Source organism: Cyclopterus lumpus, chromosome 8 (genome assembly GCF_009769545.1).
Source record: "Cyclopterus lumpus isolate fCycLum1 chromosome 8, fCycLum1.pri, whole genome shotgun sequence".
Classification (NCBI taxonomy): domain Eukaryota; kingdom Metazoa; phylum Chordata; class Actinopteri; order Perciformes; family Cyclopteridae; genus Cyclopterus; species Cyclopterus lumpus.
The window spans coordinates 21,171-41,704 of NC_046973.1; the positions used below are offsets into that span (position 1 = coordinate 21,171).

Below are 20,534 nucleotides of genomic sequence, written 5' to 3' on the forward strand. Positions count from 1 at the left end.
AGTTCTGCTTTATACTTTTTGTGGACATCCCACACACGTCGGAAAATCTAACGCCCTTGTGTTTGGGTTCATAACATCACCCGTGGGCTCACACAGCTCGGTGAATTTCACCGACGACGTTTGAATGACTGCCGCGAATGACTGCGGGCGAATTTTTCGATTCGCTCTATTTGCGTCATTTGTGCCGTGCCAAGATTTTTTACAAGATTAAACCGAAGTTTCAATGACTTACAACAACTTCCTTGTTGTCATGACTTACAACAAGAGGGGGGGGGGGTACACATTAATTGTGTATCCATCCGCAAATTGCGCAACTGTAACGCTGGCAGCCTTGTGGGGAGGGGAGGGGGAGATGAGCTCATGTCATTGGCTGAAAATAAGGGCGACTAAGGGAGACTGATCTGACCCCATAGGGAGACAGGTTACTGTCTTTGTGTCACCGGAGGTTGTTAACCATCTATCTGACTCTGACAGGTCCATTGTAGAATTCTATCTTTTATCAAATCTTTTCATTGACCGTCATGCGACGTCTGTTATCCAATCTGACTTCCTGCACATGGAAACGTCACCATGTTCTTATTACACCCTCTAATGTGCTATATGTCTATCTGCGTCAGTAAAACCTGGTCCAGACTCACTGAATGCTACAATAGAAGGCTCATGACCCGCACCCTAACAGTTCCACATGTGTGTTTAATAGGGTTATTATTCCATCAGGTGACACCCTGACCTGTCTGCCTCCCTCTCTTCCTGTACCTGTCTGTCTGTCTGCAGGTGGTGGTAAATGCCCTGGTTGGAGCGATCCCGTCCATTTTTAACGTGCTGCTGGTTTGTCTGATATTCTGGCTGATCTTCAGCATCATGGGAGTGAATCTGTTTGCAGGAAAGTTTTATTATTGTTTTAACGAGACGTCTGAGGAGATGTTTCCTCCTGAAGATGTCAACAACAGGAGCGAGTGCTTTGCTCTGATGGAGGCCAATTTGACTGAGATCCGCTGGAAAAACATAAAGGTTAACTACGACAATGTGGGGCTGGGCTACCTGTCACTGCTGCAAGTGGTGAGTCTGACATATGAAACATTAAAACCATCAGACAGCTTATGGCATCCCTATAGTCACCCCAACACAGTATCGATGCACCACCGAACCCCAACTGTCTGTCTTAATCTGAGCCAAGCTCATTTCTGATTGTTTCTGTTTTCACCTCCACCGACCAGACCTTTTACATTCAGCTGTCTCCATAAATAAATACAAATAATACAAATAATCTTTTCCAGGCCACGTTTAAAGGTTGGATGGACATCATGTACGCAGCTGTGGACTCCAGAGACGTCAGTACACCATCTAATAGCTTCATACACTGCTACTAATACTAGTACTCATAGTGGAACTAATACTAGTATTCATACTGGAACTAATACTAGTACTCATACTGGACCTGAAGCCTATATAAGGGCTATCTCTGACTTCTTCCCAGTAAATACTGGGGTGCGTCAGGGATACGTCCTAGCACCCACACTGTTCAACGCGTGCATGGATTGGATACTTGGGAGGATGTCGGTGGCAAGTGGTTGCAGGGTTTCGTTTGGTAATGACAGATTTTCAGATCTGGACTTTGTCGACGATGCAGTCATCTTCGCGGAGTCATTGGATGTTCTCACTGGGGCCCTCGTGTCGCTGGGTGAGGAGTCGGAACCGCTGGGACTGCGTATCTCCTGGATCAAGACCAAGGTTCAGGCATTCAATGATGTCTTGGATGCGGCTGTCGAGTCTGTTCTTGTGTGTGGCGAGAATGTTGAGGTCACGGAGACATTCACTTACCTAGGCAGTGTTGTCCATGTCTCTGCCGGATGCGGTCAGGAAGTCAATCAACGTCTGGGCCGCGCCTGGGGAGTGATGGACTCACTGGATGAGGGTGTCTGGCGTTCTCGGCATTTGTGCAAGAGGACAAAGGTCTGAGTCTTTAGGTTGCTGGTATTGCCTCTCTTACTCTATGGGTGTGAGACTTGGATGCTAACCAGTGACCTGAGGCGAAGACTGAACTCCTTTGGTACCATGTCTCTCCGAAGGATCGACGGGTATCGCTGGTCGGATTTTGTATCTAATGAGCGGTTACTCCGGGAGACTCGCATTAGGTATGTTACCTGCATTATAAGAGAGCGCCAGCTGTGGCACTATGGGCATGTGGCACGATTCCCTAAGGCTGACCCGGCCCACAGGATTATCTCTTTGAGAGACCCTGTTGGGTGGAGGAGACCTAGGGGTCGCCCATGTGCCTCGTGGCTTCGTCAGGTTGATCGTTACTTCGGTGGGATGGGGCTGGGACGAGTGTCCGCCTGGAGGATGGCCATACGGAGACCCCGGGAGTACCGTCGGAAGGTGGACGCAGCAACGCGCTGCCTTGGAGCATGCCCCCATACCTGACCTGACAGGGATAAAAGGGAAGAAACCTTCAGGAGAGCAACAGAGTAGGATCCCTCTCCCAAGATGGACAGAAGCAATAGATGTCATGTGTGCAGATGAACAGAGTTAAAGAGTTACAACACATTCAATGAATATGACAGAATGTATGAATAATTAGTAGTAGGCATGGACCACGATCCAGACCTCCATAATCCATGTAAACAGAAGAAGGAAGAGAGGAGGGGCATCAGCAGGGCCATGGCAGGGGCAGGGCCACGAAGCCAGGACCGGCTCCAGACACAGCCAGGTCCAATGGACCCTGTGAGGCAAGAAGGCACACAGACTCCAGGGAAGAAGTAGAGATAGTAATGTGCAATGGAGAGATGTGAATTAGTCCATAAGGAGAGAGGGTAGAGGAGCTCAGCGTATCCAAAATGTCCCCCAACAGTCTAGGCCTATAGCAGCATATCTAGGGGCTGGACCAGGGCCAACCTGATTCAGCCCTAACTATAAACTCCCAAAACAAAGTGAAGAAACCTTCAGGAGAGCAAACCTGAGCCAGCCCTAATTATAAGTGCTGTTAAAGAGGAAAGTCTTAAGTCTACTCTTAAATGAGCTGACTGTGTCTGCCTCCCGGACTGAAAGTGGAAGCTGGTTCCATAAAAGAGGAGTTTGATAACTGAAGGCTCTGGCTCCCATCCTACTTTTTAGGACTCTAGGAACCGGATGTAAAATCGCAATTAGTGAGCGCAGCTCTCTAGTGGGGCAGTAGGGTACTACAAGCTCCTTAAGACATGATGGTGCATCACCAATCAAGGCTTTGTAGGTGAGGAGAATCATTTTAAATGTGATTCTTGGTTTTACAGGGAGCCAGTGCAGAGCAGCTGATATAGGAGTAATGTGATCTCTTTTCTTAATTTGTGTGAGTACACGAGCTGCAGCATTCTGGATCAACTGGAGGGACTTAAGAGACTTATTAGAGCAGCCTGATAATAAGGAGTTGCAGTAATCTAGTCTAGAAGTAACAAACGCGTGAACCAGCTTTTCTGCATCTTTTTGAAACAGGATGTACCTGATTTTTTAAATGTTACGTAGATGAAAAAATGCAATCCTTGAGATTTGCTTCACATCGGAGTTAAAGGACAAGTCCCGATCAAAGATAAAGCCGAGATTCTTTACAGTGGTGTTGGATGCCAGGGCAATGCCATCTACAGAAACCGCATCACCAGATAATTGATCTCCAAGGTGTTCTGGGCCGAGTTAGATAACTTCAGTTTTGCTTGAGTTTAACATCAGGAAGTTGCAGGTCATCCAGGTTTTTATGTCTTTAAGACATGCTTGAATTCTAGCGAGCTGGTTGGTCTCTTCTGGCTTTATAGATAGATATAATTGAGTATCATCTGCATAACAATGAAAGTTTATGGAGTGTTTCCGGATAATATTGCCTAAAGGAAGCATATATAAGGTAAATAAAATTGGTCCAAGCACAGAACCTTGTGGAACTCTGTGATTAACGTTGGTGGTGATCAAGGCTTCATCCTTTACAAATACAAATATCGATCGATCTGATAAATAGGATTTAAAACAACTTAGTGCGGTACCTGAAATGCCAATCGACTGATCCAGTCTCTGTAAAAGGATGTCATGATCAATGGTGTCGAACACAGCACTAAGGTCTAATAATACCAGTACGGAGATGAGTCCTTTATCAGCACTGAGGTCTAAGAAAACAATTACAGAACTGAGTCCTTTATCAGCACTAAGGTCTAACAAAACAAGTACAGAGATGAGTCCTTTATCTGATGCAATTAGGAGTTCATTTGTCATTTTCATTAGTGCTGTCTCTGTGGTGTTTTCTAAATCCTGACTGAAACTCCTCAAATAAACTATTATGATGTAGAAAGTCACACAACTGATTTGCGACTACTTTTTCAAGGATGAAGGAAGGGAAGGTTAGAGATCGGTCTGTAGTTAGCCAACATCTCTGGATTAAGAGTGGTCTTCTTCAGGAGAGCTTTAATTACAGCTACTTTGAAGGAATGTGGTACATGGCCTGTTAGCAAAGACACTAACAATATCCAACAGAGAGGTGCCAATTAAAGGCAAAACGTCTTTAAGCAGCCTCGTTGGGATGGGGTCTAAGAGACAGGTAGACGGTTTAGAAGTAGAAACCGTTGAAGACAATTGGTCAAGGTTGATGGGAGAAAAGCTATCCAAATATACACCAGGGTATACAGCCGTTTCCAAGGCCACTCCACTTGAGGACAGATCGGCACTGGTTGAGGGCAAGAGATCATCAATCTTGCCTCTAATAGTTAGAATATTTTCATTGAAGAAGTTCATGAAGTCATTACTACTGAGGTCTATAGGAATACACGGCTCCTCAGAGTTACTACTACAACTACTACTACTACTACTACTACTACTACTACTACTGAGGTCTATAGGAATACACGGCTCCACAGAGCAAAGAAGATATTAAGAGATTTGTACACAAGAAGAGCTGTTTTTAAAGTCTATTCTCTGAGCAACAGGAAGCCAGTGCAAAGACCTGAGCACTGGACTAATATGATCGTATTTCCTGGTTCTAGTCAGGACTCGAGCAGCAGCGTTCTGAAAGTACTGCAGCTGTCTTACAGCTCGTTTAGAGAGCCCAGTGAGCAGGCCGTTACAGTAGTCTAACCTGCTTGAGACAAACGCATGAATTAGTCTCTCCAAGTCTGGTTTAGACACTATTCCTTTGATTTTGGCAATGTTTTTTAGATAGTAAAAAGCTGTTGATGTTATTGATTTAATGTGGCTGTTAAAGTTCATTTCTGAGTCCAATATTACCCCTAGATTTCTAACCTGATTTTTAGGTTTTAGAGAGAGAGTCTCAAGGTGACTGATAACACTTTCTCTTTGTTTCTGTGGGCCACAGACAATGATTTCAGTTTTGTTTGAGTTTAGCTGGAGAAAATTGTTTTGCATCCACACACTGATCTGTTCGATGTAGTGACAAAGTAAATCTACAGGCCCATATTCACCTGCCGTCAGTGACATGTAGACCTGAGTGTCATCTGCATAGTTGTGGTAGGACACGTTATAGCGTATTAACTGGCCTAATGGAAGCATGTACAGATTGAATAATAGGGGTCCTAGGATTGACCCCTGGGTAACCCCACAGGTCAAAGCCATTTGGTCTGAGACACAGTTACCAATTTCAACAAAATACGTCCTGTCCTTGAGTTAGGACTTGAACCAGTTTAGTTTTTTTTTTGTAATAAGATCCCATGGTCAACTGTGTCAAAGGCAGCGCTCAGGTCGAGCAGAACTAAGACTGAGACTTTGCCTGCGTCTGTGTTCAGGCGGATATCATTTGTCACCTTGATCAGAGAGGTCTCAGTGCTGTGGTGGGGCCTAAAACCTGATTGGAAAGTATCAAAAGCATTGTTAGACAGGAGAAAGTCAGTAAGCTGTTGGTATACAACCTTCTCTAGGACTTTGTCTAAGAATGGCAGGTTTGATATGGGCCGGTAGTTGTTCAGTACTGTGGCATCAAGACTGCTCTTCTTTAGAAGAGGTTTAATGACAGCAGTTTTTAAGGACTTTGGAAATGTTCCAGTCTGGAGTGAGATGTTGACGAGGTGAGCGAGTTGTGGTAACAAACTGCTCAGCAGACTTTAGAACTCTAGTGGGTAAGTCATCAAGGCAGCACGTCGATTGGCTCAGACTGCAGATGATCTCTGACAGGTATGACATGTGTCACTCTAGGTGTCTAGCTGGCTGCAGAGTAGATATTTGTGTTGTGGAATTGATGGCATTTTTAATGCCTTGAACTTTGTCATTAAACAATATTGCAAACTTATTACACTTAGATATAGAATTGAGTTCTAAGGGCAGTGAAACAGGAGGGTTTGTTAATCTGTTTACTGTAGCAAACACGACACGAGAGTTGTTACTGCAGTTTGTGGTGATTTCAGAAAAATAACTCTCCCTTGCAAAGTCTGGTTGAACGCACATAACCTTTCTTTGTAAATCTCATAATGAACCTGGAGCTTTGACTTGCGCCATTTCCGTTCGGCTCTCCGGCAATCCCTTTTCTGTGACCTGACCGAGTCTTCTTTTCTCCATGGTGCTTTTGCCTACTTTTAACCATTCTAACCTTGACAGGAGCAATGGTATCCAAAACATTTAAAACACTTAATGTATAAGAGTTCAACAGATCATCAACATTAGAACACAGGGTATTTTCAAACCTAATCATTTCCATAAACGGTGTCCCTGTGCCGTCATTTATGAGTCTTTTTCGAACAACTGCAGACCTAACTGCTGGTTTTGGTGTAACAGACGAGTCAAAGAAAACACAAAAATGGTCAGATAAAGCAACATCAACGACATTCACATTTGAAATATTAACACTCTTGGTAATGAGCACATCTAGAGTGTGCCCTCTCTTGTGGCTGGGCTCAGACACATGCTGAGTTAGACCAAACATTGCATTCAGTGCAAACAGTGCACTCTAAAGTTAAAGGAGCTCATCAACCTTGAAACTTTAAAGACTCGTGTGAGAGAAATTGGAGCGGCTTCATACCGCACTTGTTCTTGTTTTGGTGTGATTCCGGAGATTTAGTCCTGTTGCCTTATTTTATTTTTTTGTTATGTATTTTATCTGTGTTATGTGATTTCTGTTGTGTCTTGTGACTGTTGCAATTTTTCTATGCTGCTGTCTTGGCCAGGCTTCCCTTGAAAAAGAGGTCATTGTATCTCAACGGGACCGACCTGGTTAAATAAAGGATAAATAAAAAATAAAAAATAGAAAAATAAAAATATCAAGGAGTGAGTTCTTTCGCTTGCCTGTCATTGGCTACATCCACATGCACATTCAAGTCCCCTGTAATTACTAAACAGTCAAAATCAGTGCACACAACTGAAAGTAATTTAGTAAAATCATCAATAAAACAATTCTGTGATGGTTTGTAAATAGTGATATAAAGTATAGAAGATTGTTTTATCTCCATTTTGAATGATACAGTGGTACATATGCTGGTATCGGTACCAGTACTGGTACTAACAGGTACTATATTGGTAAAGATCCTGGTACTAACAGGTACTATATTGGTAAATCTGGTACTAATACTGGGATTAACAGGTACTTCCTCCTTCTGTTTCATGGATTGTGGAGGTCTGGATCGTGGTGCATGCCTACTACTAATTATTCATAATTTCTGTCATATTCATTGAATGTATTGTAACTCTGTAATGCTGTTCATTCTGTACACATGACATCTATTGATTCTGTTCATCCGGGGAGAGGGATCCTCCTCTGTGGCTCTCCTGAAGGTTTCTTCCCTTTTTTGGGGTAGTTTTTCCTGATCCGATGTGAGGTCAAAGGTCAGGGACGTCGTATGTGCACAGATTGTAAAGCCCTCTGAGGGGAGTTTGTAATTTGTGATTTTGCGCTATACAAAAGAAACTGAATTGAATTGAATATATGCTTTTACTAGTTCAGACTTACATTTAATTGAGTGTCACATGTTGCATGAATTTCTTAATTTTAGATTTAATACTAACAAAAGTACCATGTTACCATGATTACTATACCTTGTGTGTAGGTGGAGTCCCAGCCGCAGTACGAGGCCAATTTGTACATGTACCTATACTTTGTCATCTTCATCATATTCGGCTCCTTCTTCACCCTCAATCTCTTCATCGGAGTCATCATAGACAACTTCAACCAGCAGAAATCTAAGATATGTTTCTACTCACTGACATTATCTTAACTCCAGATTCAGTGGCGATAACAGATATTAATTGTTCCTCTGTTTTGTTGTCTTTACTTGGGGGGAACAGATCTTTTCATGACAGAGGAGCAGAAGAAATATTACAACGCCATGAAGAAACTAGGCTCCAAGAAACCTCAGAAACCTGTTCCACGGCCTGAGGTCAGTTCCTTCCTGCCAGACTTTGTGAAATACAGGTATGAAACGTTTGGGTAAGATCGGTCCGTCATCTGTTTTTGGTCTCCTTGTCTCACCAGAACAAGTTCCAGGCTCTAGTTTTTGACCTGGTGACGACTCAGCTTTTTGACATTTTCATCATGGTGCTAATCTGCCTCAACATGGTGACCATGATGGTGGAGACAGACGAGCAGAGCGAGGAGAAACAAATGATCCTGTACTGGGTCAACCTTGTCTTCATCATTGTCTTCACCACAGAGTGCACTCTAAAGATGATCGCTCTCCGGCAGCATTACTTCGCTGTTGGCTGGAACATCTTCGACTTTGTTGTTGTCATCCTGTCCATTGTAGGTGAGTCAGCGAATCAATGTCTGGTGATGTCATTAAAGTGTCTTTTATTCATATTTAAGGTGCAGACATATCTGGAGATGTTTTAAAGTTTAGGGTTATTTTATTGGGTATTAAATAGGGTCCGAGATAAAGTGAGTGCTGGTTTGTGTCAAACAAGTCAAACAATCCAGGAGAAACCCATCTTCCTTACTTCCTTCCCGTCAGGCCTCCTTCTTGCTGACATCATAGAGAAATATTTTGTTTCTCCAACGCTCTTCCGTGTAATTCGATTGGCTCGGATCGGCCGAGTTCTCCGTCTCATTCGTGGAGCCAAGGGGATCCGCACACTGCTGTTCGCCCTGATGATGTCACTTCCTGCCCTCTTTAACATTGGCCTCCTCCTATTTCTCATCATGTTCATCTTCTCCATCTTCGGAATGTCTAACTTTGCGTACGTGAGGAAGGAGGCCATGATCGACGACATGTTTAACTTTGAGACGTTTGGGAACAGCATGATCTGTTTGTTTATGATCACCACGTCAGCCGGATGGGACGGTCTGCTGAATCCCATCATGAACACGCCGCCGGACTGCGACCCCAACATAGATAACCCTGGGTCGATGGTCAGGGGGGACTGTGGCAGCCCGGCATTGGGCATCGTCTTCTTCACCACCTACATCATCATGTCCTTTCTAGTGGTGGTCAACATGTACATCGCCATCATCCTGGAGAACTTCAATGTGGCTACAGAGGAGAGCGCTGACCCGCTGTGTGAGGACGACTTTGAGATGTTCTATGAAACTTGGGAGAAGTTTGACTCCGATGCTTCTCAGTTCATACAGTACAGGTGAGTCTTAATCTGGTCGTAATGGATCATAATCGGACTCTGATGTCTTGTTCAACAACTCTGCAGGGTTTTAATAGACTCTCCTGTTTTCCACAGTAAGCTGTCAGATTTCTGCGACACTCTGAAGGATCCGTTGAGGATCTCCAAACCAAACACCATCAAACTGATTCACATGGATCTGCCTCTGGTTCCTGGAGACAAGATCCACTGTCTGGACATCCTGCTGGCTCTCACTGCACAGGTAACATGACCTGCTCACTTATTACGTCATGTCAAATTATTCATTATTCAATTATTATTCATGTTGCGCTATCATGTTTTATATCATTGGATGTTGTGGTATATCAATTCATATTATTTCATATTATATGTATTATACTGTATGTGTGTAGGTTTTGGGTGATTCAGGAGAGATGGATGCTCTCAAAGCCAGTATGGAGGAGAAGTTCATGGCCAACAATCCCTCCAAGGTTACGTTTGACTCTGTTATTTTATACAGTTTGAACTATTATCATATTCTAAAAAGGGCATGTATTGTTTCATCATTACTGAAGTCATAGATAGCCATTGTTACCTACAGGTGTCATATGAACCAATCAGCAGCACTCTGCGGAGGAAACAGGAAGAAGTGGCGGCGACGGTGATCCAGAGAGCATATAGGAAACACCTCCTGAAGCGGACGGTCAAATTGGCATCCTACAAATACCGAGAGAAGATGGAGGGACGGCGAGCCAAGGAGTCTCCGCCCGAGACAAAAGGACTTATCTGTAAACGCATCAGTCAGCTGTATGGAGGCAGCGAGGACACAGAGGAGCCCATCGCAGGTGTTTCAGATGAGGAGACTCCTCACACTCGGGTGGAGCTTCAGAGTGAGTTTCTTCTCCATGCTGCTCCACCCCTCAACACCTCCAACTTCCTGCCGGTTGAGAACCTGAGGGAGTCTATTGTCTGATGTTCAACATGTCCGTCCTATTTCTTCCTGGTTTCCTTCATGGAAACTCACCTGTCGGAGGAGCAGTGTACCAATCTCTCCGTTTGCTTCTGTAAAGACTGCAGAGTGATGGATCCTGAATAATAGATGGCTCTACATGGCTTTTTACACCAAATGATTCATCACTGTGTTTTCATATTTCACACTTTACAGATCAACTTGAGGTTATTAGTAACAGTTATTAGGGCAGTAGTGTAGCTTGTGTTTCATAATATGTTTTCTGTAGCTTCACAAAAGCATTTATGAAGTTCAAGCGCAGCGGAACGTTCTTCTGCGGTCTGAAATAAAACTGCGAAGGATCAGTAAGTGACGTCATCGCCATGCACAGACATGAATGTGAAGACAGAAGTACTTCCTTATGACGCTGAAATTACGGTTACTGATGCCGACAGCGTGTCTCGTGCAGGGAATACAGACACGCAAGTTCATGTTTACTTGGATAATGCTACAGTGTGAACAACAGATCGGCAGGAGAAGAGCTAGTTAACATTAGCTATTAGCAGCACAATCCTGATTGACTAAATAACAAAGCTAACAGCTGTTAACAGATGTTAAACTGAGTTACTTCATGAGACGTTCAAAGTCCATTGAGTAAAATTTAGAATTGTACGAAGGTAAATTATAACATTATCATGATAAATTTAATCATGTAAAACATGGTGGGAAACTTGAATGAATACAGTTGCTACACATTAGATAGGGAATTATGACCTGATGTCTTTTGTCTTTGATGCACTGGTGTTATATCCATACTTTGTATTATATCCATACTTTGTATCATATCCATACTTTGTATTATACCAATACTTTGTATCAGAGCGATACTTTGAATCATATCGAAAGTGTGTATCATATCCATATTTTGTATTATACCGATACTTTGTATCAGAACGATACTTTGTACCATATCTAAACTGTGTATCATATCGATACTTTGTATCATAGTGATACATTGTATCATATGCATACTTTGTATGAGAGTGATACATTGTATCATATGCATACTTTGTATCGTATCCAAACTTTGTATCATATCCAAACTTTGTATCATATCCATACTTTGAATCAGAGTGATACATTGTATCATATCGAATACTTTGTATCATATCAATACTTTGTATCATATCCATACCTTGTATCATATCCATACTTTGTATCATATCCATACTTCGTATGAGAGTGATACATTGTGTCATATCCATACTTTGTATCAGAGTGATACATTGTATCATATCGAATACTTTGTATCATATCAATACTTTGTATCCTATCCATACCTTGTATCATATCCATACTTTGTATCATATCCATACTTTGAATCAGAGTGATACATTGTATCATATCAAATACTTTGTATCATATCAATACTTTGTATCCTATCCATACCGTGTATCATATCCATACTTTGTATCATATCCATACTTCGTATGAGAGTGATACATTGTGTCATAGCTATACTTTGTATGATATCCATACTTTGTATCATATCAATACTTTGTATTATATCCATATCTTGTATTATATCCATACGTTGTATCATATCCATACTTCGTATTACATTACATTACATGTCATTTAGCTGACGCTTTTATCCAAAGCGACTTACAATAAGTGTAAGTGTAATAAGTACAATTTCTTCAATAACGTTAAACTACAGAGTGCTATCAGTAAGAGACATTTAAGTGCTACTAAAGTGTTAAACTACAAAGTGCTATCAGTAAGAGACATTTAAGTGCTACTACGGCTCTACCTTCCCTATTCAAGGTATAGTCGAAAAATATGTGTTTTTTTATGAGAGTGATACATTGTGTCATATCCATACTATGTATTATATCTATACTTTGTATTAGATCGAGACACAGGTTCAAGTACTGGAATCAATCAAATGAAATGTGGTATCGGAACATCTCTAGTAGGCCGACACGTTACAATTAGTGTGAGGCGAGTGGATATTGCTATGGTAGGCTAGGTACATGATTGTGTATGAATGTTTATATGTGCATGTTGAATATATATTATGATTTATATTCTATTATAAAAGTATGAACAATCACATGATGCTTTTCAGTGGTCATATTGGAGAATCTAGCAAAAACCTACCTGCTAAGGCAAAGATTTAACAATAAAAGAGTATGAAATAAACAAACAAATAATAATTAGCATAATGATACAAATAAAAAGGCTAAATAAAGGTGCACTTTTAGAGCAATACCCAACCAGCAGTAACTTCTACTCAATTATATAACTGACTGGTAGCTAATATGTACAGTCATGTGCTTTCCTACTTGAGATGAAGGCAAATCAAGTTTAAAAAAAAATTATATTTCAACATATTTAAACACTTTAAAAACTTCAAAGTCCAATAATGTCATTTTATTAACACTATTGTCAAGTCAGTTTTATTCATACAGCTCAACATTTTACAATCTGTCTACTTTGTGCCCCAGGACCCTCGTTTCAGTTAAAGAAACCCTATTTTACAGGGAACAGACAACAGTGGGGCCTGTCTCCAGGATGTACAGATGTGAAATAGACAGAAGAAACCATCCATCCATCCATCCATTATCAGCTCTTATCCGGGGTCGGATCGCGGTGGCAGCAGGTTCAGCAAGCCGACCCAGGCCTCCCTCTCACCCGCAACACTTTCCAGCTCATTCTGGAGGATCCCAAAGCGTTCCAAGGCCAGCCGGGAGATCTAATCCCTCCAGCGTGTCCTCGGTCTTCCCCGGGGCCTCCTACCAGTTGGACGTGCCTGGAAAACCTCTAATGGGAGGCGTCCAGGAGGCATCCTGACTAGATTCCCGAACCACCTCAGCTGACTCCTTTCGACACGAAGGAGCAGCGACTCGACTCCAAGCTCCCCCCTGATGTCCGAGCTCCTTACCCTATCTCTAAGGCTGAGCCTGGCCACCCTACGGAGGAAGCTCATTTCGGCCGCTTGTATCCGAGATCTCGTTCTTTCGGTCACGACCCAGGCACCCCATACTCCGGCGGCACCCCCCACAAAAACCCCCGAGGGACCCGGTCGAAAGCCTCCCAGGACCCCTCCAGTAATCTTGCGAGGGTAAAGAGCTGGTCCACTGTTCCACGACCGGGACAGAATTCGCACTGTTCGTCTTGAATCCGAGGTTCGACAAGCGGTCGGAGCATCCTTTCCAGCACCCTGGCATAAGCTTTTCCCGGGAGGCTGAGCAGTGTGATACCACGATAGTTCGAGCACACTCTCCGGTCCCCCTTCTTGAAGATGGGAACCACCACCCCGGTCCACCACCGGGTTCTCGGGTTGCCGCCACGACAGGCACCAATGACCTTCCGGCCACAGCCCCGAGCAGCCGCGTCCACAATAGAGGCTTTGAACAAGGTCCACTCGGATTCCATGTCCCCAGCCTCCCTCGGGATTTTTGAGAAGTTCTTCCGGAGGTGGGAGTTGAAGACCTCCCGGACAGGATCCTCTGCCAGACGTTCCCAGTTCACCCTCACTACACGTTTGGGCTTGCCAGGTCTTTCTAGCCGACTCCCCCGCCATCTGATCCAACTCACCACCAGGTGGTGATCAGTTGACAGCTCTGCTCCTCTCTTCACCCGAGTGTCCAAGACATACGGCCGCAGATCAGATGATACGATTACAAAGTCGATCATTGATCTCCGGCCTAAGGTGTTCTGGTACCAGGTACACTTATGAGCCACCTTATGTTCGAACATGGTGTTCGTTATGGACAAACTGTGGCTAGCACAGAAGTCCAACAACAAAACACCATTCGGGTTCAGATCGGGCAAGCCGTTCCTCCCAATCACGCCCGCCAGGTTTCTCTGTCATTGCCCACGTGAGCGTTGAAGTCTCCCAGGAGAACTATGGAGTCTGCAGGCGGCGCCCTTTCCAGGACCCCTCCCGCCGACTCCAAGAAGGCCGGATACTCCGAAATGCTGTTCGGTGCATAAGCACAAACAACAGTCAGAGCCTTACTCCACGCAACCCGTAGGCGCAGGGAGGCGACCCTCTCGTTCCCCGGGGAAAACTCCAACACAGCGGCGCTCAGCCGGGGGCTCGTGAGTATCCCCACTCCCGCCCGGCGCCTCTCACCCTGGGCAACTCCAGAAAAGGACAAAGTCCAACCCTTCTCCAGGAGCTTGGTTCCAGAGCCCATGCTGTGCGTGGAGGTGAGCCCAACTATATCTAGCTGGTACCGCTCCACCTCCCGCACCAGCTCCGGCTCTTTCCCCGCTAGTGAGGTGACGTTCCACGTCCCTAGAGCTAGTCTATGCCGCCGGCGATCGGCCCGCCCAGGTCTCCCGCCTGGCCCGCCGCCCGGTCTACATAGCACCCGACCCCGATAATTCTCCCTGCGGGTGGTGGGTCCACAGGGTGACTACTGCTCCATGGTGTTTTTTCGGGCTGAGCCCGACCGGGCCCCATGGGCGAAAGCCCGGCCACCAGACGCTCACCGACGAGCTCCCCTCCTGGGTCTGGCTCCGGGACGGTGCCCCGGTTTCCCTTGTCCGGGCAAGGTAGCTTCAGTCCGTGGGCTGTTATTCATCAGGGTTTTTTGAAGAAGAAACCAACATAATACAATTACAAAATAGACGATGACTAAATTAAACATAGGATGGACACATATATGAAGAATCATTTAATATTCAAAGCTTTTTATAATGAATGTTATGGTCTTTATGGTACAGATTGAAATTCTGATATAAACAAGAATCAAAGAGTTTGGTTAATTACTGCATTAGTTTCTCTTGATTTGAGGATTATTATTATTAAATGAACAAACTGAGTCTGATCTTCTGAAAATATTCTTAACCGTGACATTAACAGGAGGATCAGTTATGTAGATATGAGTCCGTTTTTTCCACTTGTTCTACGTTGAGGAGCTTTATTGTGGCTGGTTGCCGTGACTAATTGATACCTGATTATATTATTATTATTATATTACCTACTGAATTCCAGATTTCAACAGGAGCTCCAGCTGTGGTTATGAGCTGCAAACATGATGTGATGTTCCTTGTCTGTTAATCAGAATATATGGAGCTGACAACTGATGAGTGGGAGAAACTCAGCTGTCAATCAAATATAAATAAAAAGAGTGTTCGAGGATGTGTGTTGAGAAAAGCTGAAATAATAGAAATTGACCATTAATGATCAAATTCATCTGCACTGGGCAACAATTGTTTTCTTTTTCTTGATCTGCTTTTTATGATTTCATGTATTTTTGTAATTGTGATATATTAGTGTTTATTATAATATTTATTTGTATTGATCTGTGCAGTAATCATTGACCATCTTTCCTTTAACTCTGTCAAACTGTGGCTTGTCATTGATGAGAAACCAACACTCCATGTGATTGGTGGATAAGTGTCATGTCATCAGTCTGCTAATTGGTCGATTTTGAATATTAGAAGATGGTGAATGACAGTTGTGACCTGCAGTGAAGATAAAATGATGAAGCTCCAAACCTTGTTTCTGCTGCTGTTCTTCAGGCCTTTGTGTGTACATCAGGGGACCCAGACCTAAAACCATAAATAGTTGATCATAGCCATTTATACCTCTATATGTACACCTATATACCTGTGCATTAAACATGTACACATTTAAACATGTACAACTGTATACCTGTACACACCATTAAATATATATACCTTTAAACATGTACACATTTAAACATGTACACATTTAAACGTGTAAACCTGTATACTTTATGCCTGTACACATTTATACATGTACACCTTTATACCTGTAAACCTTTATACCTGTACTCCCTGTATAGAGGTGTACATGTATAAATATGTAGAGGTATAAAGCTGTACATTTATAAATGTGTACAGGTATAAAGGTGTACAGGTATAAATGTGTACAGGTATAAAGGTGTACAGGTATAAATGTGTACAGGTATAAAGGTGTACAGGTATAAATATGTACAGTTATAAATGTGTACATGTATAAATGTGTACAGGTATAAAGGTGTACAGGTATAAATGTGTACATGTATAAATGTGTACAGCTATAAATGTGTACAGGTATAAAGGTTTAGAGGTATAAAGGTGCACAGGTAAAGGTTTAGAGGTATGAATGTGTACAGGTATGAAGGTGTACAGGTATAAAGGTGTACAGGTATAAAAGGTATAAACACTTTTATATCTCTAAACCTTTACACCTGTACACCTTTCTACCTCTAAACCTTTATACCTGTACACCTTTGTAACTCTAAACCTTTATATCTGTACACCCTTATACCTCTAAACCGTTATACCTGTACCCCTTTATACCTCTTAACCTTTATACATGTACACCTTTATACCTCTAAACCTTTATACCTATAACCCTTTATATCTGTACACCTTTATACCTCTAAACCTTTATACCTGTACACCGTTATACCTGTACACCTTTATACCTCTAACCCTACCTCTAAACCTTTACACCTGTACACCTTTCTACCTCTAACCCTTTGTACCTGTACACCTGTACACCTTTATACCTCTAAACCTTTATACCTGCACTCAAAAAAAGGATATTGGGTGGCTGTAACATTGACTAAAATGTAATGAACGATATTCATTCATGTTTCCAATGTGAACGTGATTCAGTCATGTTGGATTTGCCTGAAATTCAAAAACGTAACATTTACTAGATCCATTCAAGTTGAGATAAACTGAGACAATGTGGGCGTAACCGAGAACGTCAAGGTGAAGGCGGAGCTTGAGAAGAAGACTTGAGAAGAACACTGTTGGCTTGCACATGGAAAAGGTAAGGAGGAATCCATTATCATCTAAATGTCCATCTAACATTACATGCAAAAACATATATGTCCATACATGTCTTCAGCTGTTGGCTAACTGTCTAGTTGTTCTGTTAATGCTATTTATTTAGTGTTATTTTCGACCAGACTTAAAGAGAGTCCCCATGTGCATGGCTAATTAAGCCGAGTTAGCGTTAGCTAACATTAAGTTGTCTCTTTTGCGTCCTCTGACATAATTTCCCAATGTGAACAGCAAGCTATTGTATTAACAAGGTAACTTGTTAGTAACATAAGGTGTCCACGACCAGCTAACGTTAATGAGAAAAACACACATTAATGACGTTAGCATACTTCTTGTCGAGTTAAATTAGCAAATGAGTCCATACCAGGCCAAAAGCGCCCTTTTACCGTAAAGGGAAAGCTAACTTTAATAATTACAACTTCTATTTAGCTCGAAAGGTAAGAAGTTAAAGTTTAGTTTAACACCAATAAATTAATGATATGCTCATTTTCCTTAATATTCTAAGTGAAGTTGTATTGCAATGTAAGATAAACACGACCTGAAATGCGCCTATATATTGACATTCATGGTAAACACCTTCAAACGACCCAGATCGAGAGCGAGCGAGGGTTTTTGCAAAGTTTGCGGAAAAATCCACATGACACAACATCCGGTTTTCAAAATAAGAAGTCGACAAATCGTATACTTGTATGGAAAATATATTAAATAAACAATATTCACATTAAGTATAAAACATGTAACCTGCTTCTAGTGAATTAAGGTGAAAATACAACTCAATCGTGTGTAAAGTGTCTTTATTCTTTGATTTAAGTGTTAATGGAAAGATAATGAATTGAATAATATCTAAATGACTCACTGATATGTATGTGTTTAGAATATTTCTGACCACATCCAAACATCTTAACTGTACCAATTCAGATATTTTACAAAGTAAGAACGGAATTGATGTTGTACATTTCGAATAGATCATTTCTGGTATAAAGATAATTGTCTCAATATGTCGAGCAATGTCTAATTCACATGCGTATGATACAACAGTTTATTTTTGGTATATTTTAGGTGCTATAGACATACTTTCCTCAATAATTCTAAATATGAGTGATGTTGAAGGGATCTCTGTCTTCACATGTACAGCAAATGAAACACATTTACTTTACCAATTAGGAGATATTCCAAATTAAAGGTTGGATCTTTTTACTTAAAAAATAAAATGTATGGATATTAAAAGTAAAATAAATCCAGGCAATGGCTAATGCAGATGTGTTAAGGACATGTAGCACTCCATTGCTACTGAAAACATTTTACTGTCTAGATTAGGAGAAAATTAACATTAAAAGTCGTATCTTTTTAATTCAGAATGAAAATATATTGATATTAAAAGTTAATTAAAAATACATTTTGCAATAAATCCAGGCAATGGCTAATGCAGATGTGTTAAGGACATGTAGCACTCCATGCATACTGACAATCAAACATGTTTACTGTCTAGATTAGGAGATAATTAACATTAAAAGTCGTATCTTTTTAATTCAATAAATGTAATGTAATGTAATAAATTCTGTGTTTTTGATTTAAGTTGGTTTAGCAGAATCTACAATCGCTCACATGCACATCACACATTGTGCCATTATTTAGATGGCAAACAAAGTAATGGAGGCCTTCCCAGATATGCCAAACATGGATTTTGGTACGACAAGAAAAGAGATGGTACATCAGCGAAAACTGTTCACTCTACAAATACTGAAAGCATCAGGTGAGTGAGAATTTTTGTTAGTCATATTTTTTTAGTGTCTAATAAGTGTGTTTGTATCTTAGTGTTTGAATCAGAGTACAAATGTGCAATGTGCTCGGCCAAAAAACCACCCGGTCCAGGGCCTGCTGTCACTGACTGGGTAAGTAATTATTTGACTGACGTCATTGTTTGTTTGGGCATTTTCTACATATTATTAGAAAGACAATAGAGAGATTACATTAAACGAGAGATTGGGAATGACATGCAATAATGGATATGATTTTGATTACCTTGTAGATTTTCAAAAACAGGTATAGCTAAGACCTTCTATTTACATGTAGTATGTGACTGCATTTCAACACACAAATCCCATACTATAAATATATAAATGTAATAAAAGTTCAAAATTAAAAAACAAGCATCTATTGTAAGAAAAGCATCACATAACAATTTCTAGAAAAAACTTCATGATAAAATGTATACCTGTAAGTACACAAACTGTTGAATAATATAATGCATTTATTAGCACATTGTGTAATATAAAATATAAAAAACCTTCTCTGTTTACATTTTAATTAATCAAGTCAAGTTCAGGATTACCAGATATTCAGTGACCTGGACAAATGAGAACTTTTATGGAGGTGATGCTGAATTTAATATACTGTCTGATTCTTTAAATTTGTCTTAAATAAAAGAAAGTGTATTTATGATTCCACTTACATAATGTAACACTAAGTGTCCCTAGGCTTTGAGAATACAAGAAAAGTACTCTTTTTGTTTTATTACACAATGTGCTGAATTGATTATGTTTTTTGGTTTATAATGTAATATATTATAAAATTGTAAAAAAAAAGTAATATAAAAAAAATATATTTAATATGACAAAACAGCAAGTAACCGTGTTCATGGTAAAAGTGGTTAATTTTCCCTTTTTCTATTAGATTCAGTGTGACAGCTGTTGCCGCTGGTTCCACAGCCAGTGCCTAGGAATGGACACAACAACCCTACAAAAAGCAACAACTTCCAACTGGAATTATTGTCTGTGTGAATAATTATTGCACCAAAAGTATGAATGTACAAATGTGTGATCATTTAGAAAGAAATCTTAATTGGTCCATCTGATTCTCAATATGGGTGGAGTCAGATACGGAACACGTGCATCAGTCATTGCCTGGATTTATTGATAATAATATTTATTGACCATTTAATATCCATAGGCCTGCCGCGCTGCCTGCTGCTTGCCTCGCTGCTTGCTGCCTGCTGCTTGCCTCGCTGCCTGCCGCGCTGCTTGCTGCCTGCTGCTTGCTGCCTGCCGCGCTGCCTGCTGCTTGCTGCCTGCTGCTTGCTGCCTGCCGCGCTGCCTGCCGCGCTGCCTGCTGCCTGCTGCTTGCTGCCTGCCGCACTGCCTGCTGCTTGCCTCGCTGCTTGCTGCCTGCCGCGCTGCCTGCTGCTTGCTGCCTGCTGCTTGCTGCCTGCCGCGCTGCCTGCTGCTTGCTGCCTGCTGCTTGCTGCTTGCTGCCTGCCGCGCTGCCT

The 20,534-nt window shown here is 41.8% G+C and overlaps 1 protein-coding gene across 1 annotated transcript in view; it reads left to right on the forward strand.

Moving 5' to 3' along the window:
- scn4ab (sodium channel, voltage-gated, type IV, alpha, b) overlaps positions 1 to 10,471 on the forward strand; it is a gene marked incomplete at its 5' end in the record, with an annotated part of 29,967 nt that extends 19,496 nt beyond the window's left edge. The window contains 9 exons of the mRNA XM_034538934.1: positions 775 to 1,059; positions 1,278 to 1,331; positions 7,998 to 8,135; positions 8,223 to 8,327; positions 8,423 to 8,693; positions 8,898 to 9,519; positions 9,616 to 9,760; positions 9,912 to 9,989; positions 10,100 to 10,471. Coding sequence (XP_034394825.1) covers positions 775 to 1,059; positions 1,278 to 1,331; positions 7,998 to 8,135; positions 8,223 to 8,327; positions 8,423 to 8,693; positions 8,898 to 9,519; positions 9,616 to 9,760; positions 9,912 to 9,989; positions 10,100 to 10,471 — 2,070 coding nt within the window. The remainder of the gene's footprint in view (positions 1 to 774; positions 1,060 to 1,277; positions 1,332 to 7,997; positions 8,136 to 8,222; positions 8,328 to 8,422; positions 8,694 to 8,897; positions 9,520 to 9,615; positions 9,761 to 9,911; positions 9,990 to 10,099) is intronic.
- Between the last annotated feature and the right edge of the window lie 10,063 nt (positions 10,472 to 20,534).